At 46.9% G+C, this 14895-nt stretch overlaps 1 protein-coding gene across 2 annotated transcripts in view; it reads left to right on the top strand.

The window, feature by feature from the left end:
• The window catches only part of FCHSD2 (FCH and double SH3 domains 2), a 164381-nt gene that overhangs the window by 82450 nt on the left and 67036 nt on the right, over positions 1-14895 (top strand). For both annotated transcript variants that reach the window (XM_086481591.1, XM_086481590.1), the window contains exons 4-8: positions 2541-2617; positions 4025-4169; positions 8969-9102; positions 10471-10525; positions 10956-11084. In XM_086481591.1, the coding sequence (XP_086337717.1) occupies positions 2541-2617; positions 4025-4169; positions 8969-9102; positions 10471-10525; positions 10956-11084 (540 nt within the window). The remainder of the gene's footprint in view (positions 1-2540; positions 2618-4024; positions 4170-8968; positions 9103-10470; positions 10526-10955; positions 11085-14895) is intronic.

Genomic DNA, 14895 nt, shown 5'->3' with positions numbered 1-14895 from the left:
AGGAGGTGTGTCATCAAACGACGTTGAAATGAGGAGGGCACTCAGCATGGACTCCTGTTCTTGCCTCTCTTCAGACTCATTCTTACGTTTAGATATCATTATCTCAAGCCCGTTAAAGGAGCTTGGTGTGCCCCTTTGAGGAAGAACGAGCACGCTCCGAGGCTGTGGGCGAACTGGGGCGATGCCAGAGGTTAAACCATCAGTTGGCTTCCCCCCTTGAGCCCAACAGTGGTATTCTTTGTTTCGGTACAGCACAACAAGGAGGGTGACTGAGAACAGAACAAGGGGGATCTCATCCAGAAGAGCTAGGTTCAGAGAACACAAACCTACTGTGCTGGTCTGATTAAAACCCATCCGTTCGCCTCCAGCGGCTCTGTGTGAAACGCCAGCGCTTGGTTTATCACTTGGCAGGAAAGAATCCTGAATGATCAGACACCTTCGACGTGCAGCTGGAGCCCCCTCTGTGGTGTTTCATTGAGTTCAGTGGCGAGCTCGTTCCGTTTGGAAAGGAATGGTTAAGCTCATTTAGTCGTGCTAGTTTTATAGATGACTTGCTGACACCAGCTGTAGGGTTTCTGTGTGCAAAAAGGGCTTTTTTTTGTCCCTGTTGTGACTTTTTTGCGCCTTTAATTTTGGCATAGCTTGTCCTCAACTGCCAGGGAGGTTTTTTTGTGGTTACTTCGTGTTTATGGACGTTTGCTCAGCATCTTGGGGCAGATCTCGTAGGTGGAGTCTGATGCGGAAGGGGTGAAAACATGGTGGGGGCACCGACTAACGCTCCAAATCTCGTCACAAAATGCTCTGCCGGAGTTAAAGGAAAACTGATTTTTTCCTTTTGTCTGGGGTTTTTAACAGTTTGTGCATCTTTTAAAAATAGGGAAGGAAATACAAGGATTTAGAGTTAGGGGCATGACTTGACCTGTGAAAAGAATCGCTGGCTGTGTGCGTGAACAGGTGTGTTCATGTATTTCGTGTTCTGCAATGAGGTATCCACGTGGAGTTTGAAAATGACCCTTAGCTGAGCAACAAGTGCGATGGAAATCAGGGAAGGTAACTCAGGAAGATGTGGAGGCTCCGAACGGGAAATAACAGCGCAGTGGGACACACGTTAACGAGTTTCGTGTTAAGAAATTGCCTTCACCGGGACTGACGGTGTAAACCCAGCTGTCAGCACCGCAAACTGGTACCCGGCTCAGCAGATGGGGTGGGAGCAGTTGGAGCTGGCTCTAAGGTGAAATAGATGTATTTAATATGGGGGAGCTTAAGTTTTCCACTAATGCATTAGCAACAATTAACATTTTTCCCTGTGAATGTGTCAATCAGAAGGTAAGCTCGGTAATAAATTTTAGCATGGAATGGGCTGGTAAGACCAGAATAGTTGTGCTTTTTGAGATACTTCTGATGTTTTTCTCTCCGAGAACTGAAAGGCTGGCCTGGCAGGTGGTAACATCTTCAGTACAGCGTGGCCAAGGTGAAGGTGCCTCTCGCTGAGCGGGTCGGATGCGAAGCTACCTCATCCCGGGCTTTTCCCCAGGATGCGCTCTTCGGGAAAGCATCTGTGGGGTTGGTTTGTCTTGGCGGGAAAGGGCATTTCAACCCGGGTTTCCCACTTGTTTGCTAAACAGGCACTTGTACAAAAGCTGGAGGGTGGTTCTGCTGAAGAAGCAGGAGCGCTGCTCAGTGTTCCTGAGGCCGGTGTCCAGCTTGGCGAGCGGGATAACACTGGTCCTCCTGTCCGTTTGGGGGTGCTCAGTTCCTGAGCGATACGGGCTGTTAAATGAGATTGCAGGGCGAAGGAGGGACGGCTGCGGCAGCGCCTCCCCCTCCCTCGTCCCGTTTATAAATTCAGTTTTGCTGCTGTCTGAGCCGGAATATGAAAACGTCGTTATTGATTTTCTGGGACCGTGCAGAGCGAAACGCAGAGCCTAAAGAGCATAATTAGCATTAATAATTAAAAATGAACTGCATTTTTCAGTCTCTAGTCTGTTGTGACCTTCTGAGCAATAGAGCTTCTTCGCTTCGCTGATAGCGCTGCGACCTTGAATGATCCAAGTCGGGCGTTTCAGTTTGCGCCCATAAATGACCAGATATCTCATGGCTTCTGGGAGCCCCGTGTCCTCGTGGAGTTCAGTAGAAGTTTTGATTCTTACAGCTGTGACAAATCGCGATGTTTTACTTGCAGTGCTCCTGCCTCGGCTGCTGCCACGCTCTGCTCAAACGTCTTCAGGGTTGTTGGTCTCGCTGGGGTTAGTCGCAGGCAGAAGTACTTGCAGAGCCCAGGTGTGCGTGTGTGGGTCCCCGCTAGAGTCCCTCTGGTTTGAAATATTAATGTGAAACTCATTAGTTGTTCTCAACAGAAACGAAAGTCAAACAAAAATATAAAAAGGGGTAAAAATAATAGTCTTGCATTGTGGTAGTTTGCTAATACTACAAATGGATTCCTCCTTTATATGTCAGGTTATCGTTTGTCTGATACAAGAGCAAAAACGTTATTTTAGTTACCTCTAATTTTTGACTTCTTTTTTCTCTTCTTTTAACAGAGCATTCAGAAGCTGGCTAGCCAGTACTTAAAGAAGGACTGGCTTGGAATGAAAGCTGATGAACGGAGTGATTATAGGTAATTTAACAGTTGGATATCTCGGAATAGCTGTCTTTATAATTTCAATTTGTATAATTATTTTACTTAACAATGCAACACTGCTCTTCTGTATTTAAAGTGATTTTTTTCTTTGTTGTAGAGCATTGCCAGTTAAAAATGAAGCTTTGTTTTCCCCTGAAATTCTGAGATTAGTCTTAAAGAGGTGTTTGTTGCTTGAATAATTTGGGAAGGCTGGAAAACCAAAACGGCACAACTGTAATTGCGCACCCTGTGTGGGTTTTGATGCTTGTATCTGACTATGTATTTTAGCAAATAGCTTTCAGGTTGGAGCAATAAGCATGTGGATTGCTTCATAGGAAAAGACAGCAGCGAATTCCTTTTTAGGAGGCCGTTCTTCGTGCAGGTCACATCGGAGAGCAAGGAGGAGGCAAAGCCAGAAACCGTTGTTTGCAAACTTAGTTTCGTTAACATGGCAGGTGGACCTTTGAACGGGACCTCCTGAGCGTTTTGGGAAAGTTTTGAGAGACTTTATTGTAATGTGTCCTTTGTCTTCTGACAAGTTTTATTTCAAACGGGAAGAAATTGTTGATAGGTTTGTGTTTTGGGCTTCCAGTACTGTCACACCGCTTGTGTGCCTAAGAAGAAATAAACTGAATTATCAGCCTCACTGCACATAAAATCCTCCCATCACACACAGACCTCTCCTACCTGCAGTTTGCTCCCCCCTCACCAGCCTTTTGTGCCGTCAGATACACCCACGGTGCCCAGAGCCGTCTCCAAGTACCTGCTGTCCCCTCCCTGTCACCAAGGGCTTGCGCTCTCCAAGCTCCAGCAATCTTGCCTTTCGGCCAGCTGCAGGGAAGACCTTGTCACCTTCTTCCTCCGCTCTCCCCGCTCCCCTTTCTTTCTCCTTCTGACTTGGGCACTTCAGAGCTTTTGTGGCCGGTGACTGGGGCCCTGCAAAACTCGTGACACGGCCCCGGTGGTTGTCTTTGGCCCGTGAACGTGATGAGGGAGCTGCAGGGAGCTGAGGCCAAAGCGATGAGCAGGCTGTACCTGTTTGCTTGATTGCAGGGGGCCCAAAATCACAGAACCCATGATCTCATCAAAAACGGTCAGTGTCTGGTCTGGCTTTGCCTCCTGGGCTCGGTGGGTCGGTTCCATTGGAGCAACACTTTCAACCGACAATGCTTGCCAGAAAATTGAATCACAAAACACAGGCAGGAGGAAGAAGTTTTGGTAAAACTTCAGTTACAATTTCTGTTAGGTATCTGCTAGAAGAGCGTGAAGGTTTGTGCTTTAGCTTTATTTTTGAAAGCAATCCTCTGAAGAATTACGCTGCTGTTAGGTAAACCAACCCGTGTTTTCAGGGTGATGCCTGGCCTCCCGTTCCTCCTTCCCACAACCTTTCTGTGTTTATTTTAGGAGCATGTACTCAGTTTGGAAATCACTTCTGGAAGGCACGATGCAAGTTGCCCAGTCCCGACTCAATATCTGTGAGAACTATAAAAACTTAATTTCTGAACCAGCCAGGACTGTACGCTGCTTTAAGGAACAGCAGTTGAAGAAGGTATTTGCGCTTTAATAAGTTCTTTAAACTCTTGTTTTTATTTAGAAAAAACGGTTATTAGAAATCTTTTGGTGTAGCACTTCTAAAACATGTATGTGCTTTTCAGTCTCTTCCTATGCAGGTGGTTGTAGAAGTAAATAGCTTGTTGGAGAGGGGTCAGGATTCTGAGCTACGTTATCTGACATTAAAATTGCTCGTAAATGAGTCTTCTGAAGTGTGATGCACTGTTGGCCAAAACTCTCTGCAGATCTGACATCGTGCTGTGGCAGTTGGGTTTGGCAGTGGCAATTGCAAGTGGGTTTTTGTTAGAAATAGGTTCTGGTTTTTAAAAGAGGTGTATCTTAAAGCGGAAGGAATGACTGGGGCAATCTTCAAGCTGTAGAACGCAGGTTATCCAGCCACCTGCTGCAACGGTATCACAAGTGAGTGTTCCAAAAGCTGCTACGCTTGATCTGCTAATCCAGGCAGAGAAAATAGTGTGGTTCAAGGAAAAAAAAGTGAGCCTGGCTTTCATTGAATTGGTTGTTGCATTTGAACGTCGTTTACGTCTGACGCGGTCTCTGCCGTGCCTCTTAATGCAGAATGCGGTTCACACAAAACGCGATGCTCCCTCTGCTTCCGTAAGGCGGCCAGCCACATCTTAAAAACTCACCAGTGTGTATTTCGGCAGAGCTAAGTGCTCTTCCTGGTTTAGTTGTTTTGTGTTTGTGTTCTGCGGATTTTGCTGGAGCAAGGAGAAAGCCTCCTGTTTCAAAGGGGGAGCGTAGGTTACAAAAAGTCACTGCTGCACCGAACGTACGTGTCTGGAAGTTTTCGCTTTTGAATGAGCAGAACGAGTTACCGCCGCTGTCAGGGCAGTACTCCTGGTTCCAAGTATTCTGACAGCTGGTGCTGTTAGTTTTCCTCCACAGCAAATTTTACTGTTTTGTGCAGTGCAGTCTCTCACCTTTCTTTTTGTCAGGGTTTGAAGCTGGGCCGGCCACTAACGAGTGACAGACGCTCTCTGTGAACCCCTCTGCCCTCCCAAAAGGGAAAAGGAGAGAGAACAAGGGAGAGAGACTTTACGGTTTGGAAAAGAAACTGAAACAGCTTTAATGGAGCAGTAACAATAAAAGAAAAGACAAGAATAAGAATAAGGGAATAATGAAATCTCTACAATATGTACAAATAGGTACAGCCCCAATACCGAACCCAACTGCCCCCACCCCGATGACGACCCGTCCCCCCCACACTGCAGGGCTGGCACTGGGGCAGTCCCAGGCTGGACTGGGCAGCAGACAGGGACGGGAGGCAGGAGCTGGGCTCAGGCCCTGGATTCAGGGACGCACGGGGCGGGATGGACGACAGAAGGACAGACAGAGCCCCCCTCAGGTGTCGCCACCGAAGGAGAGAGCTTGACCCTGGGGACCCCTCAGCTTTGCACTGACCGTGCCGTCCGTGGGGTGGAACACTCGGTGGGTCAGGGTTGGGTCCCCTGGCCGGTTGGCTCCTCCCTGCAGGGGCGGCCTTTTTCGGGCTGGGGACCCTTTTCCCTCCCGCAGCCCAACACGGGCACAAGCCTCAGCAGTGACCTTGGTGGCTCCAAGAACCAGTCCCAGGCAGGGCCTCTCTGCAGCCCATCCCTTGGGGCTGGCTGTGACCCTCAGGGGTTGGCACTGCTGGGAGCAGTCCCTGGCTGGGGACACGTGCTGCTGGTTCAGACAGGGCCGTCAGTTGGAGGGGAATGAACTGAAAAGTTAAAAGCACTAAAACAGAATTCAGATTTAGCCCAAACCAGGACACCTTTGGATTTGCAAAGAGAGAAACAGTACATTCTGCTGACCTCCGTCCAGACAAGAGCTTATCAAAATGGAAGTTCAGTCAGTCAGATACTTGGAACGTTCCGCTGGAATGCCCGTCTAAAACCGGGTGTCTGTTAGAAGCAGCACCTCCTTCCAAGGCTGCAGTAGGTGTTGGGTTGCTCTTGATGAGATGTCGTCTTTATTCTCCAGGTGTTTCTCTAAACCTTCACTTCCTCGACTGGGTAGCATATAGAACCTTCATTTCTATGACCTGTTTTAATACTAAACTGGGACCATTTCAGAAAACCTCATCATAATTTGCTGAAAAACACCGCTCAACCGCGAGGTGCCTCTGGAGCAGGGGTAATAAACGTGTCTCCTGTAGACCACATCTGACCTCATGAAACAACTGATCCCCTGCCCTCCCTCAGCAGCTCTTGGAGGCGGACGAGGAGGCTGTCTGGAGGGCAGCAGCCCACCCTCTGCCGTTAGCTTTCCCCAGAGACCATGTGAGCTTATCCCCTAAGTGACGTGGGCTTTCGTACGAGGCGGAGAGCTGCGGTGTGCGGGCATCATCAGGCGTCTTTAGGAAAGATGACGTGGCCACCGCTGCAGGCGTTCGCGTGCATCTGCGCCAGCGAGGGGAAGGCGGACGGAACGAAGTGGCTCTGCGTGGCGGCAGTGCCACAAGAACCCGTCCCCCTCAGCTCTTTACATACCGCCAGTGTCTGCCCAGCCCAAACCCCTGCGTGGCATCCAGTCTCCTGACCATTTTGTATTCTGCAGAGATGCAAAAGCGAGGTTATCTTCCCCTTTAAAGTGATCGTGTTAACAACTGGGGTTGTTCGATACTTCAGTTTTTTGATGGCGGCAGGAGACTTCAGGGATCAAAACACCGATAGATGGATGAAAAACCCAGTCCTTCTGAAGTGATTTTAGGTCTCTGTCAGCTGTCCGATATATACAGATTTTTCTACCTTTCATTTTTCTATCATACACTCAGAGGTCTCCAAAAAAACCCAGTCCTGCCCTCCCTCTCTCCCCAAACCGCACACCACGAAGCTCGCCTTATAGAGCCCGTTGCTTTATTGGTCTGCACCTATCAAATACTGGTTTTAATGAAAACTTAGAGGAATTAGAATCATTAGGTTAGAAAAGACCTCTAAGATCATCAAGTCCAACCGTTTTTATGTAATTTATAGCCAGAAAGAAACGTGACGTTTTTAGAGAGAGCAGAATCGTGTGGTGAGAAGATGAGCAATTGCTGGTGACTGAAACAGGCAGTTTCTTTTTTACAGGTGGCTGGGTATTAACCGTCGTTGAATGCTGTGAAATTACTGTTAACGTGGTTGGATTACATCACCTTGTCAGTCTTACAATGCTTGTGAAGGAGGTTACATGCATTAATAATTAGCGTAATGAAAAGCCGTAGGTGTTCAGGAGGGGTGTTCGGTAAGAGGACCACGTGTGGCACCTTGACTGGGAGAGGTTGGGTACGTGATGATGATGTGAAAAGAGGCGAGACCTTGGGTCTGGTCTTGGAAGGACGGATGGCAAATTGAAAAGCAAAGTGGTTTCCTTGAGCTAGCTTGAGGCTCTGCCTCCAAGTGTTGCCTGGAGCCATCGTTGACCACATCAAGTCTATAATACCTATAATTAAATATAAATGCGTTGGACTATCGCTCTTAGATGTACTCGAGCTAGTTTGGGTAAAAGGAAATCTTCACGAGATAGTGTAATTCTAGACGTTGGTAATGACATTCGTTTTGTAAGCAGATCCTTTCTGCTTAACGCAGATCCTTTCCCAGGAACTTGGGGTTTTTTTGAGCTGGGTAGGATGTTTGGAGAATTGCTCAACATTTCAGTAGCTGGGGGGTTAAGCGCGGTCAGCAGCGCAGCCCCACGCCGCCGCGCGCTCGCTCCCGTCCGGCGGCGTGGGGGAGGCCGTCGGGAGGGTAAAAGTGCCAAACCCTCCGGGTTGAGATGGAGACGGTTTGTCGGGGAAAGCAAAGCAAGGGGCTCAGGTGATCGGCATCTCCAGGGCAGCGGGGCTCCGTCACCGGTCGTGGTCACTGGGGAGGACAGACCCCGTGACTCGGACCATCCCCCCTTCCTCCTCCTTCCCCAGCTTTTCCTGCTGAGCACGACGTCGTACGGGCTGGGATATCCCTTGGTCGGGGGGTCGGCTGTCCCCGCCGTGTCCCCTGCCCAGCCCTGGGGCGCCCCCAGCCCGCTCGGCGGGAGCTGCGGCGGCCCCGCGTTGGTCACCCGGTTCTGCTCCCCCATCCGAAACGCCGCACCCTCCAGCTGCTCCGCGGCGGACTGACGCTCACGCACCCAAACCCAGCACGGGAATTTTCCTGCTATTCCTTTGACTATTATTTTTTTGACGTTAAAATGGGTGTCCTAAGGCTGGTTATGCCACGTGGAGACGACGTTTTCCTATGGAAACCGCATGGAATTGGGTTTACTCCTTGACTAGCTCGCTAGGCGTTTCCAGCCTCTAAGTTTTCTGTGGGAATGACGCTGATTTCTGCTGTAACTCTGCTTGTTGGAAAGCTCTCAAAAGAGGTTTTTAGAAATGAGCTCTTAAAATAACGTTTATCTTATTGTTCTCGCTGTTGTTGTGGTTTCACAGTAGCTTTTGTCTTGTAGTTTAGATTTTAGAGAGGGAAAGATTAATCATTTTTTGCATTGCCTCCAGTAGATTGCCTTTGGATTTTTTCCAGCTTTATTCCAATTATTTCAACTGATTACCTCATCCAAAGCTTTCAGAACTTTTATGTTTAATTTGCGAGTTATCATTGAATTTGAATAGTTAAACAGCAGCGGAAAGAAAGAAATACGGTTTTATGTTCTGAGCAGCTTTAAAAGAAAGGCATGAATAATTGACCAGGAATGACTTGGAGACCGCGTTGTTCCATATAAAATGTGATAAAGAGTAGTAAAATTATGACAACAGCATTATTTGGATGCAGAAAGCCATTGATGTTTTCTTTCCTGAATGCTTTTTTTCAGTGCGTGGACCAGTTGACAAGGATCCAAGCTGAATTGCAAGAGACAGTAAAAGATCTCGCTAAAGGCAAAAAGAAATATTTTGAGACTGAGCAGATGGCTCAAGCAGTGCGGGAGAAAGCTGATATTGAGGCCAAGTATGTTTTTGTAATGGCATATGTATAAATAATGGCGTGCCTATAAAGCACATTTGTACTTGTATTAGTTTTTACACTTGATATTCTTTTAGAAGAAAGAGAATTGCTTTCAATGAGCTTGTGCCAATTTGTTTGCTTTTTGCTTATATACGTTTTTGTAACCATTCCAGGTGAGTAGAACTTATTTAGGCTGCTTTCTTTAGGAAGAAGGTTAAACTAACTGCTTTGAATTTGGCATTTTCAAGGGCCAGTGTGTGAGCTGGCACGCTTTTGGAGATTAAAGGCTGCTTACTTCATTTTCTCTCCGCAGATCTCAAACTTGGGGTCAGTCTCATTTGGGAGGGGGAGAGGGGCTGGGACGTTATTTTCCAGTTTTGAAGAGAAATTTTTGAGGCTTTAGGGTTTTATGCTCCTTAACAGCCTAAAGAGGTTGATTTCCTTCCTTTGAGGGAAGCAAGGAACCCCCATGTTTTCAGTTTGGAGTCTGGCCTGGCTTATGGACTCGCCTCATGCTTTTTTGCAAATTTATTTAGCCTTTTTGGCTTGGTTGGGTTTTTTTTTTAGAAATTACTCAGAATTGTTTGCAGGGAATGAAAAGAAATTATGGTTTCATTAGAGAATTTTTCTGTCTGTCACTTTATGAGGAAAAGGAGAACTTTAATAAGATGACCTGTAATGCCTGAAGAAAGTAAAAAACAACCCAAGCAAACAAAAAAAAACCCAACCAAAAACCTGAGCTGGGGAATTTTGGCACAGATCCATACTGCAGGAGTGTTCAGATTAAAATAGCTGATTACTTGATTTCGTTTTCTTATTTACTTTTTAAACCACTGTCTTTCAAATAGCCGGGAAAGTGCTTCTCTAATTTCTCTGTCATGAACCCAGATGTGAAGATCAGACCAATTTTGCTTTTAAGGATACGTGTGCGTACCTGGCTGCTCCTCCAGCTTCCTGCAGTATAGTTACCAATGATTTGGCATTACTGTCCCTTCAGATGACCAGTTGTTCGGATTTACAGCGCTCTGTGTCTGCAGGGCTGACTCAAAATCCATCAAACACCTGAACAGTTTGGGTTGCGGCCGCCACCTGATTTCCCTTTCGTGCTGTATTTAAATTTTGTTCCCAAATCGGGCTGAGCTGCGCAAAGGGTTTCAGAACATGCGTTGAAAATGCTGTTGATGGACCTCAGCGTACTTTGTAATATTCTCCTTGATCCTTAAGCTTTACTTAAAACTGTACGAATAAAAATGTGGGCGTGCAAAGTTATTTGAATTAAAATTTTGCCAAGTGAAGTGCAGTGGCCTGTTTCTCCTGTACGTTTTAGAAAGGGTGTAAGACAGTAATCTCTACTTTTAATTTTTGTTTCAGGTCCAAACTTAGTCTTTTTCAGTCAAGAATAAGCTTGCAGAAGGCAAGTGTAAAGGTGAGTATAAAAGAGCTTAACGTTTCTTTGGATCCTGCTTTGCAGCTGATTTCCTGACGCGTGTGACTGAAGTGGTCGGGAATCCAGGGCTGACGGACGTTTTGGAAGAGATATTGTTCGACCCAGTGATGAGATAAGAGCACCCTTTCAGCGCTCAGAGGGCAGAAGTACATATGACCAGATTGACAAGGAGATTTTTTTCTAGTGGGAGTCGTAACTATTCTTTGAAGACCCCATGTGAAATTACAGCTGCCTGAGAGAAAAACGCATTAGAGATCTGCTTAGCATTAACAGGACTGTTAAGCTATTAATCCCTTAAAGTTTTGACTGTATTAATACATACATATCCACGTTAATTTACTATTAATACACGTTTGGTCGTTTAACTTCTCATTAGTACCTATCTTTGAACCTCTGTTTCTTCTTGTAGTTAAAAGCACGACGATCCGAGTGTAATTCCAAGGCTATCCACGCGAGGAATGATTATCTTCTCACCTTAGCAGCTGCTAATGCACACCAGGATCGCTATTATCAAACAGACTTAGTAAATATTATGAAGGTAAGGAAGCTACTTTATGGACGGGAGTTGGGAGGTGTGAAAACCTGGAAAGCAAAAGGAGAGCAGTCCAGAACCGTGGGCTGCTCTGCAGCATCGGTGTTGGCTTTTCCGATACGCTGCAGTACGAGCGTGAGGTGCGGCGGGTAGATCCTGCAAGGGTGTGCGGGGTGCTTGGTACCGATCATCAAGCCCCCAAGCTAAGCAGTTGCCTTCGTTTTTTAATTCACTTTTCTTCTGAAAAACTCACTTGAATAAAGGATCAAGTTGGTAAAACCAGGACCTGTGTTTTCCTGTTGCAGTCGACCTTAAGTAAGCTGGAGATTTTTTGGTTCTTCAGCAGCATATCCCATAATCCTGGTTTTGTATCCAGTTGTCTGATCAGAACATTTTTTTTTTGGTATGATTTATGAAAATAGAATCATTAAACATCGTGGTTTCAAACTCTGAGTTGTAGCGAAGAGCACATCAGCGTTGCTGTTCTCACCCGGGGTAGCTTGCCAGGTCAGGCTGAGAGTAGGTACTTGAGCTCAGAGGAAATGACGTGCTTAAAAAGTTCAAATGTGATTGCTCACAGTTTGGGTTTTCAAATATCAGCCTAGAATTGCTTAAATGCTCCCTATTCCTGTCCCTTAGAAAGTGAGAGATGAATTGTAAAATCAGCTCCTCAAAGCTCGCCCGCCCTCCGGGTCAGGTGCGTTTCACGTAGCGACATTTGCAGCGTGCGTTTACGTTTGCTCTCTGCGGGCTGTTTCCAGGTGATGCAGTCAGGCAGGGCGGCTTCCCAGTCTGCCCTTGGCATGTCAAGTTGCTTTAGTGAAGAACTGTCGCTGTATGGTAACAAATGGCTGTGTTACCTGCGTGCTTTTGCACGCTGGGGGGAAAACAGTGGTACGAAAAGCAGGTACCCGAAGGGGAAAATGAGAGCCCAGACAAGGCCTCCAAGGGGTTCCTGTGTGTTCCGTTATATCTGGACTAAGTTAACCGTTCCGCTGGCGGTAGGTGCGTGCCTCTTGGGGTGAATGACAGCCTGGGTTATAAATTCGTTATTATGCCCAATATCCAGCTTCCTGGAAGGCTGATCAGCTCGGGGGATCGCGGAGGCAGCGCAGGGCTGATAGTCCCTGGGGCAACAACCTTGTCTTTGCTCTGTGTGTGTGTGGTTGTGCTTTTCTGTTAGTGAAACGCTGACTAAACGCTTAGTGCGTGGCAATGGTTATAAAGTAAGTATTTCCCTATAATACTGGAGATGAAATTATTAATTGGTGCTGACATAAGGTAATTCCGTACTTAACGTGCGTGGCTGGCTGTCATCAGCTAATGCTCTTACTCGGAAGTAATGCCCGAAGTGAAGTTAATATGTTCACAACAAAAGAAACAAGAAGGACATTTGAAATCATAAAAAAAAAAAGAGCAGACAGCCCAGGGGAAGTTCTGTCTGTCTCTGGTGGGTGATGGCTTCTCATCTCAGGGCTTCGGAACACAATCCCTGCAAAGGGGTTCTCGTTTCTGCTGTAAGTCTGGCTGCGTTTCGTGTGCGCTGCAAACCAAGCCCCTAGTGAGCTCGGCAGGAGCTTCATCTCTTTGAGTTTCCAACGTTGGGTGGTGCGGACCTTCTGTACTGTGACGTTAGAAACCTGCAGGCACTCCAGGAGAGTGGGGTTTTTTTATAAGCTGCCATAAGAAATCAAACTAAAAACCGCTGAATCATTTCTGAAAGACTGAAAAGTACAATAATTGGAAGGAAAATCGCGCTGGTGCCCTTCCCCTGCACGTGTGCTGTCGTCCGTAGGGGTGCTGCATGCACGGGGTGCAGTTGCTGAAGCCGCTGCTGATCTGTGGTGGTTTCTTCACCCAGACTGGGCTCCCTCTTAGCCAGTCCTTTCTTTCATCCAACTTGTTTTGAAGCTTTTTTCAAAGTGAACCTGGTTTTTTTTGATGTAGAAGCCTCTCTGTGCAACCTGTTCTTCTATATAAATAATTGTGGTTTACTGAAACCCTAAATTACAGGTACTTTCATCGAGGCAGGTTGCTTTGGAAGGAAAGGACAACATTCAGGGGTCTCTTTCTGCATGTCTCTCAGATGCTTCTAGGAGTTGAATCTCCTCGTCCGGTAAACAACTGTGTTCTTGAAGAACTGTAAATTCGGGTTCTTTATGAGCCAAAACACGTGGGAGCACACCCCCGTGTCCTTGCAACAGGGTCATTCTTTGGGGCGAGGGAGAGAGTAAGTCCAAGGCAAGGTCTCCAATTGAAATGGCTGCTGAATGCCTTTCAGGAAAGCGGAGGGAAACCCTGAGGAAAATCAAGTGTAACACATCACTGGGCTCCAGCTGCCTTCCTCCAGGAGCTCTGATGTAAACGGAGACGCGAAACGGCTTAAATACAAACACCAGCGTGTAACCTGGTGCTAAAACCAGCCTCGGTGCCAGCAGAAGGCAACAAGCGAGTCCCAACCTTTGAAAAGGGCTCCAGGAGGGGCCCTGTGAATTATAGATGAAGCGAAGCGGCTTCCCTGCCGGGCAGGCTGGAAAACCAGATGCGGCGATGAATGGAGTCAGGTCACGGGCGGGTAGATAGGGTACGGCGGGAACGGTCGATGTGATTTTTTGAAGAGGGAAAGTGTCCTTCAAGAAGGGATCTTGAAGGAGTCGGGAAGCCTGGGGATAAGGGTGATTCATCTGATTTAACGTCTCGAATGTGCCGGGAGCTCTCACAAACTTCCCACTCGGTCTCTGCTGACGTAAAAGAGCGACGTTGTTACAGGTAGGGCGGTGAGGGTTTTCTCCCAGGGTAATAACTGATGAAGAGATACAGAAGATGTGGGATTAAAGGAAACACTTGGGGCTTAGAGGGAGGGAGAATTGCTGGCGAGGTCCTGGTTTCTCCCTTACTTATCTCCTCCTTCTGAAGTGCGGGTGGGAACCACGCCGTTTAACGTCTCGAGAAAATGATTATTTTATTTAGCACAGCGGTTTAACAGAAACAGGACGGAGGAGGAACTGAAGAGAGAGGTGATGATTTGAAGGTGAAGAATCGTTCAGTATAAGCAGATGTAAAGCTTATGAGCAAGAGATGTAGTAAGATCTTGACAACTTCAGTGGACCAGGCAAGAAAACAGAACATGAATTTAATGTTAAAAAGAGAAAAGCAGTCAACTGGGGAGAACATTGCTGCCTGCAGAATAAAGAGCTCTGAATAGCTATTAGCATTTATAAAGAGGTGCTAGAACTGGAAAATGGAGTGAAGGATAAAGAAATGGAGACGTTGCCTATTAAATGTTTCTAATCCTTCCTCTAGGTAACCTCACTAGGAAGGGAGATGTTTTGCAAAGGTATTAAAACCCCTTCTAGGCAGCACAGCTCGTGTATCAGTAGGTTGGGCGGCTGTGACCGGGTCTGCGTTACCTGCTATCGTACAGTTGTAGTGTCTGAACTGCACTTGTTCATTTATGTGCTGAGATTAATGTCCTAAAAATCTGCCTTTTCTCTTAATAGTAGTAAGTCCGTAGGTGTTCCTGTAGTAGTGGCCACCCCATGTAGCTGCTGTTGAGCTGAGGCACCTGCTTCTGTTTGAACTTGGCAGGGCTGCCCACGTTCCCAAATCACATCAAGTTTCTCCTTAAACTGTTCAGATTTTGTCTGTCTTGCCGCACCTTTGGAGTTCCTGCCTTCTTGTAGATGTTCGTCGCCTTCGTTTCTTGCTTCTCTCTCGACCGAGACTCTCAAAGACAGAACAAAGCATTCCTGAAAAATTCACTTCTCACACCAGCTGCCCCATTGGAAAGCAAACTGGAAGACTGACTTCTGTAAGG

Source organism: Leptosomus discolor, chromosome 1 (genome assembly GCF_034619465.1).
Source record: "Leptosomus discolor isolate bLepDis1 chromosome 1, bLepDis1.hap2, whole genome shotgun sequence".
NCBI lineage: Eukaryota > Metazoa > Chordata > Aves > Leptosomiformes > Leptosomidae > Leptosomus > Leptosomus discolor.
Note: the sequence above shows the minus strand (reverse complement) of the source record. Positions and strands in the feature narration are given on the sequence as shown.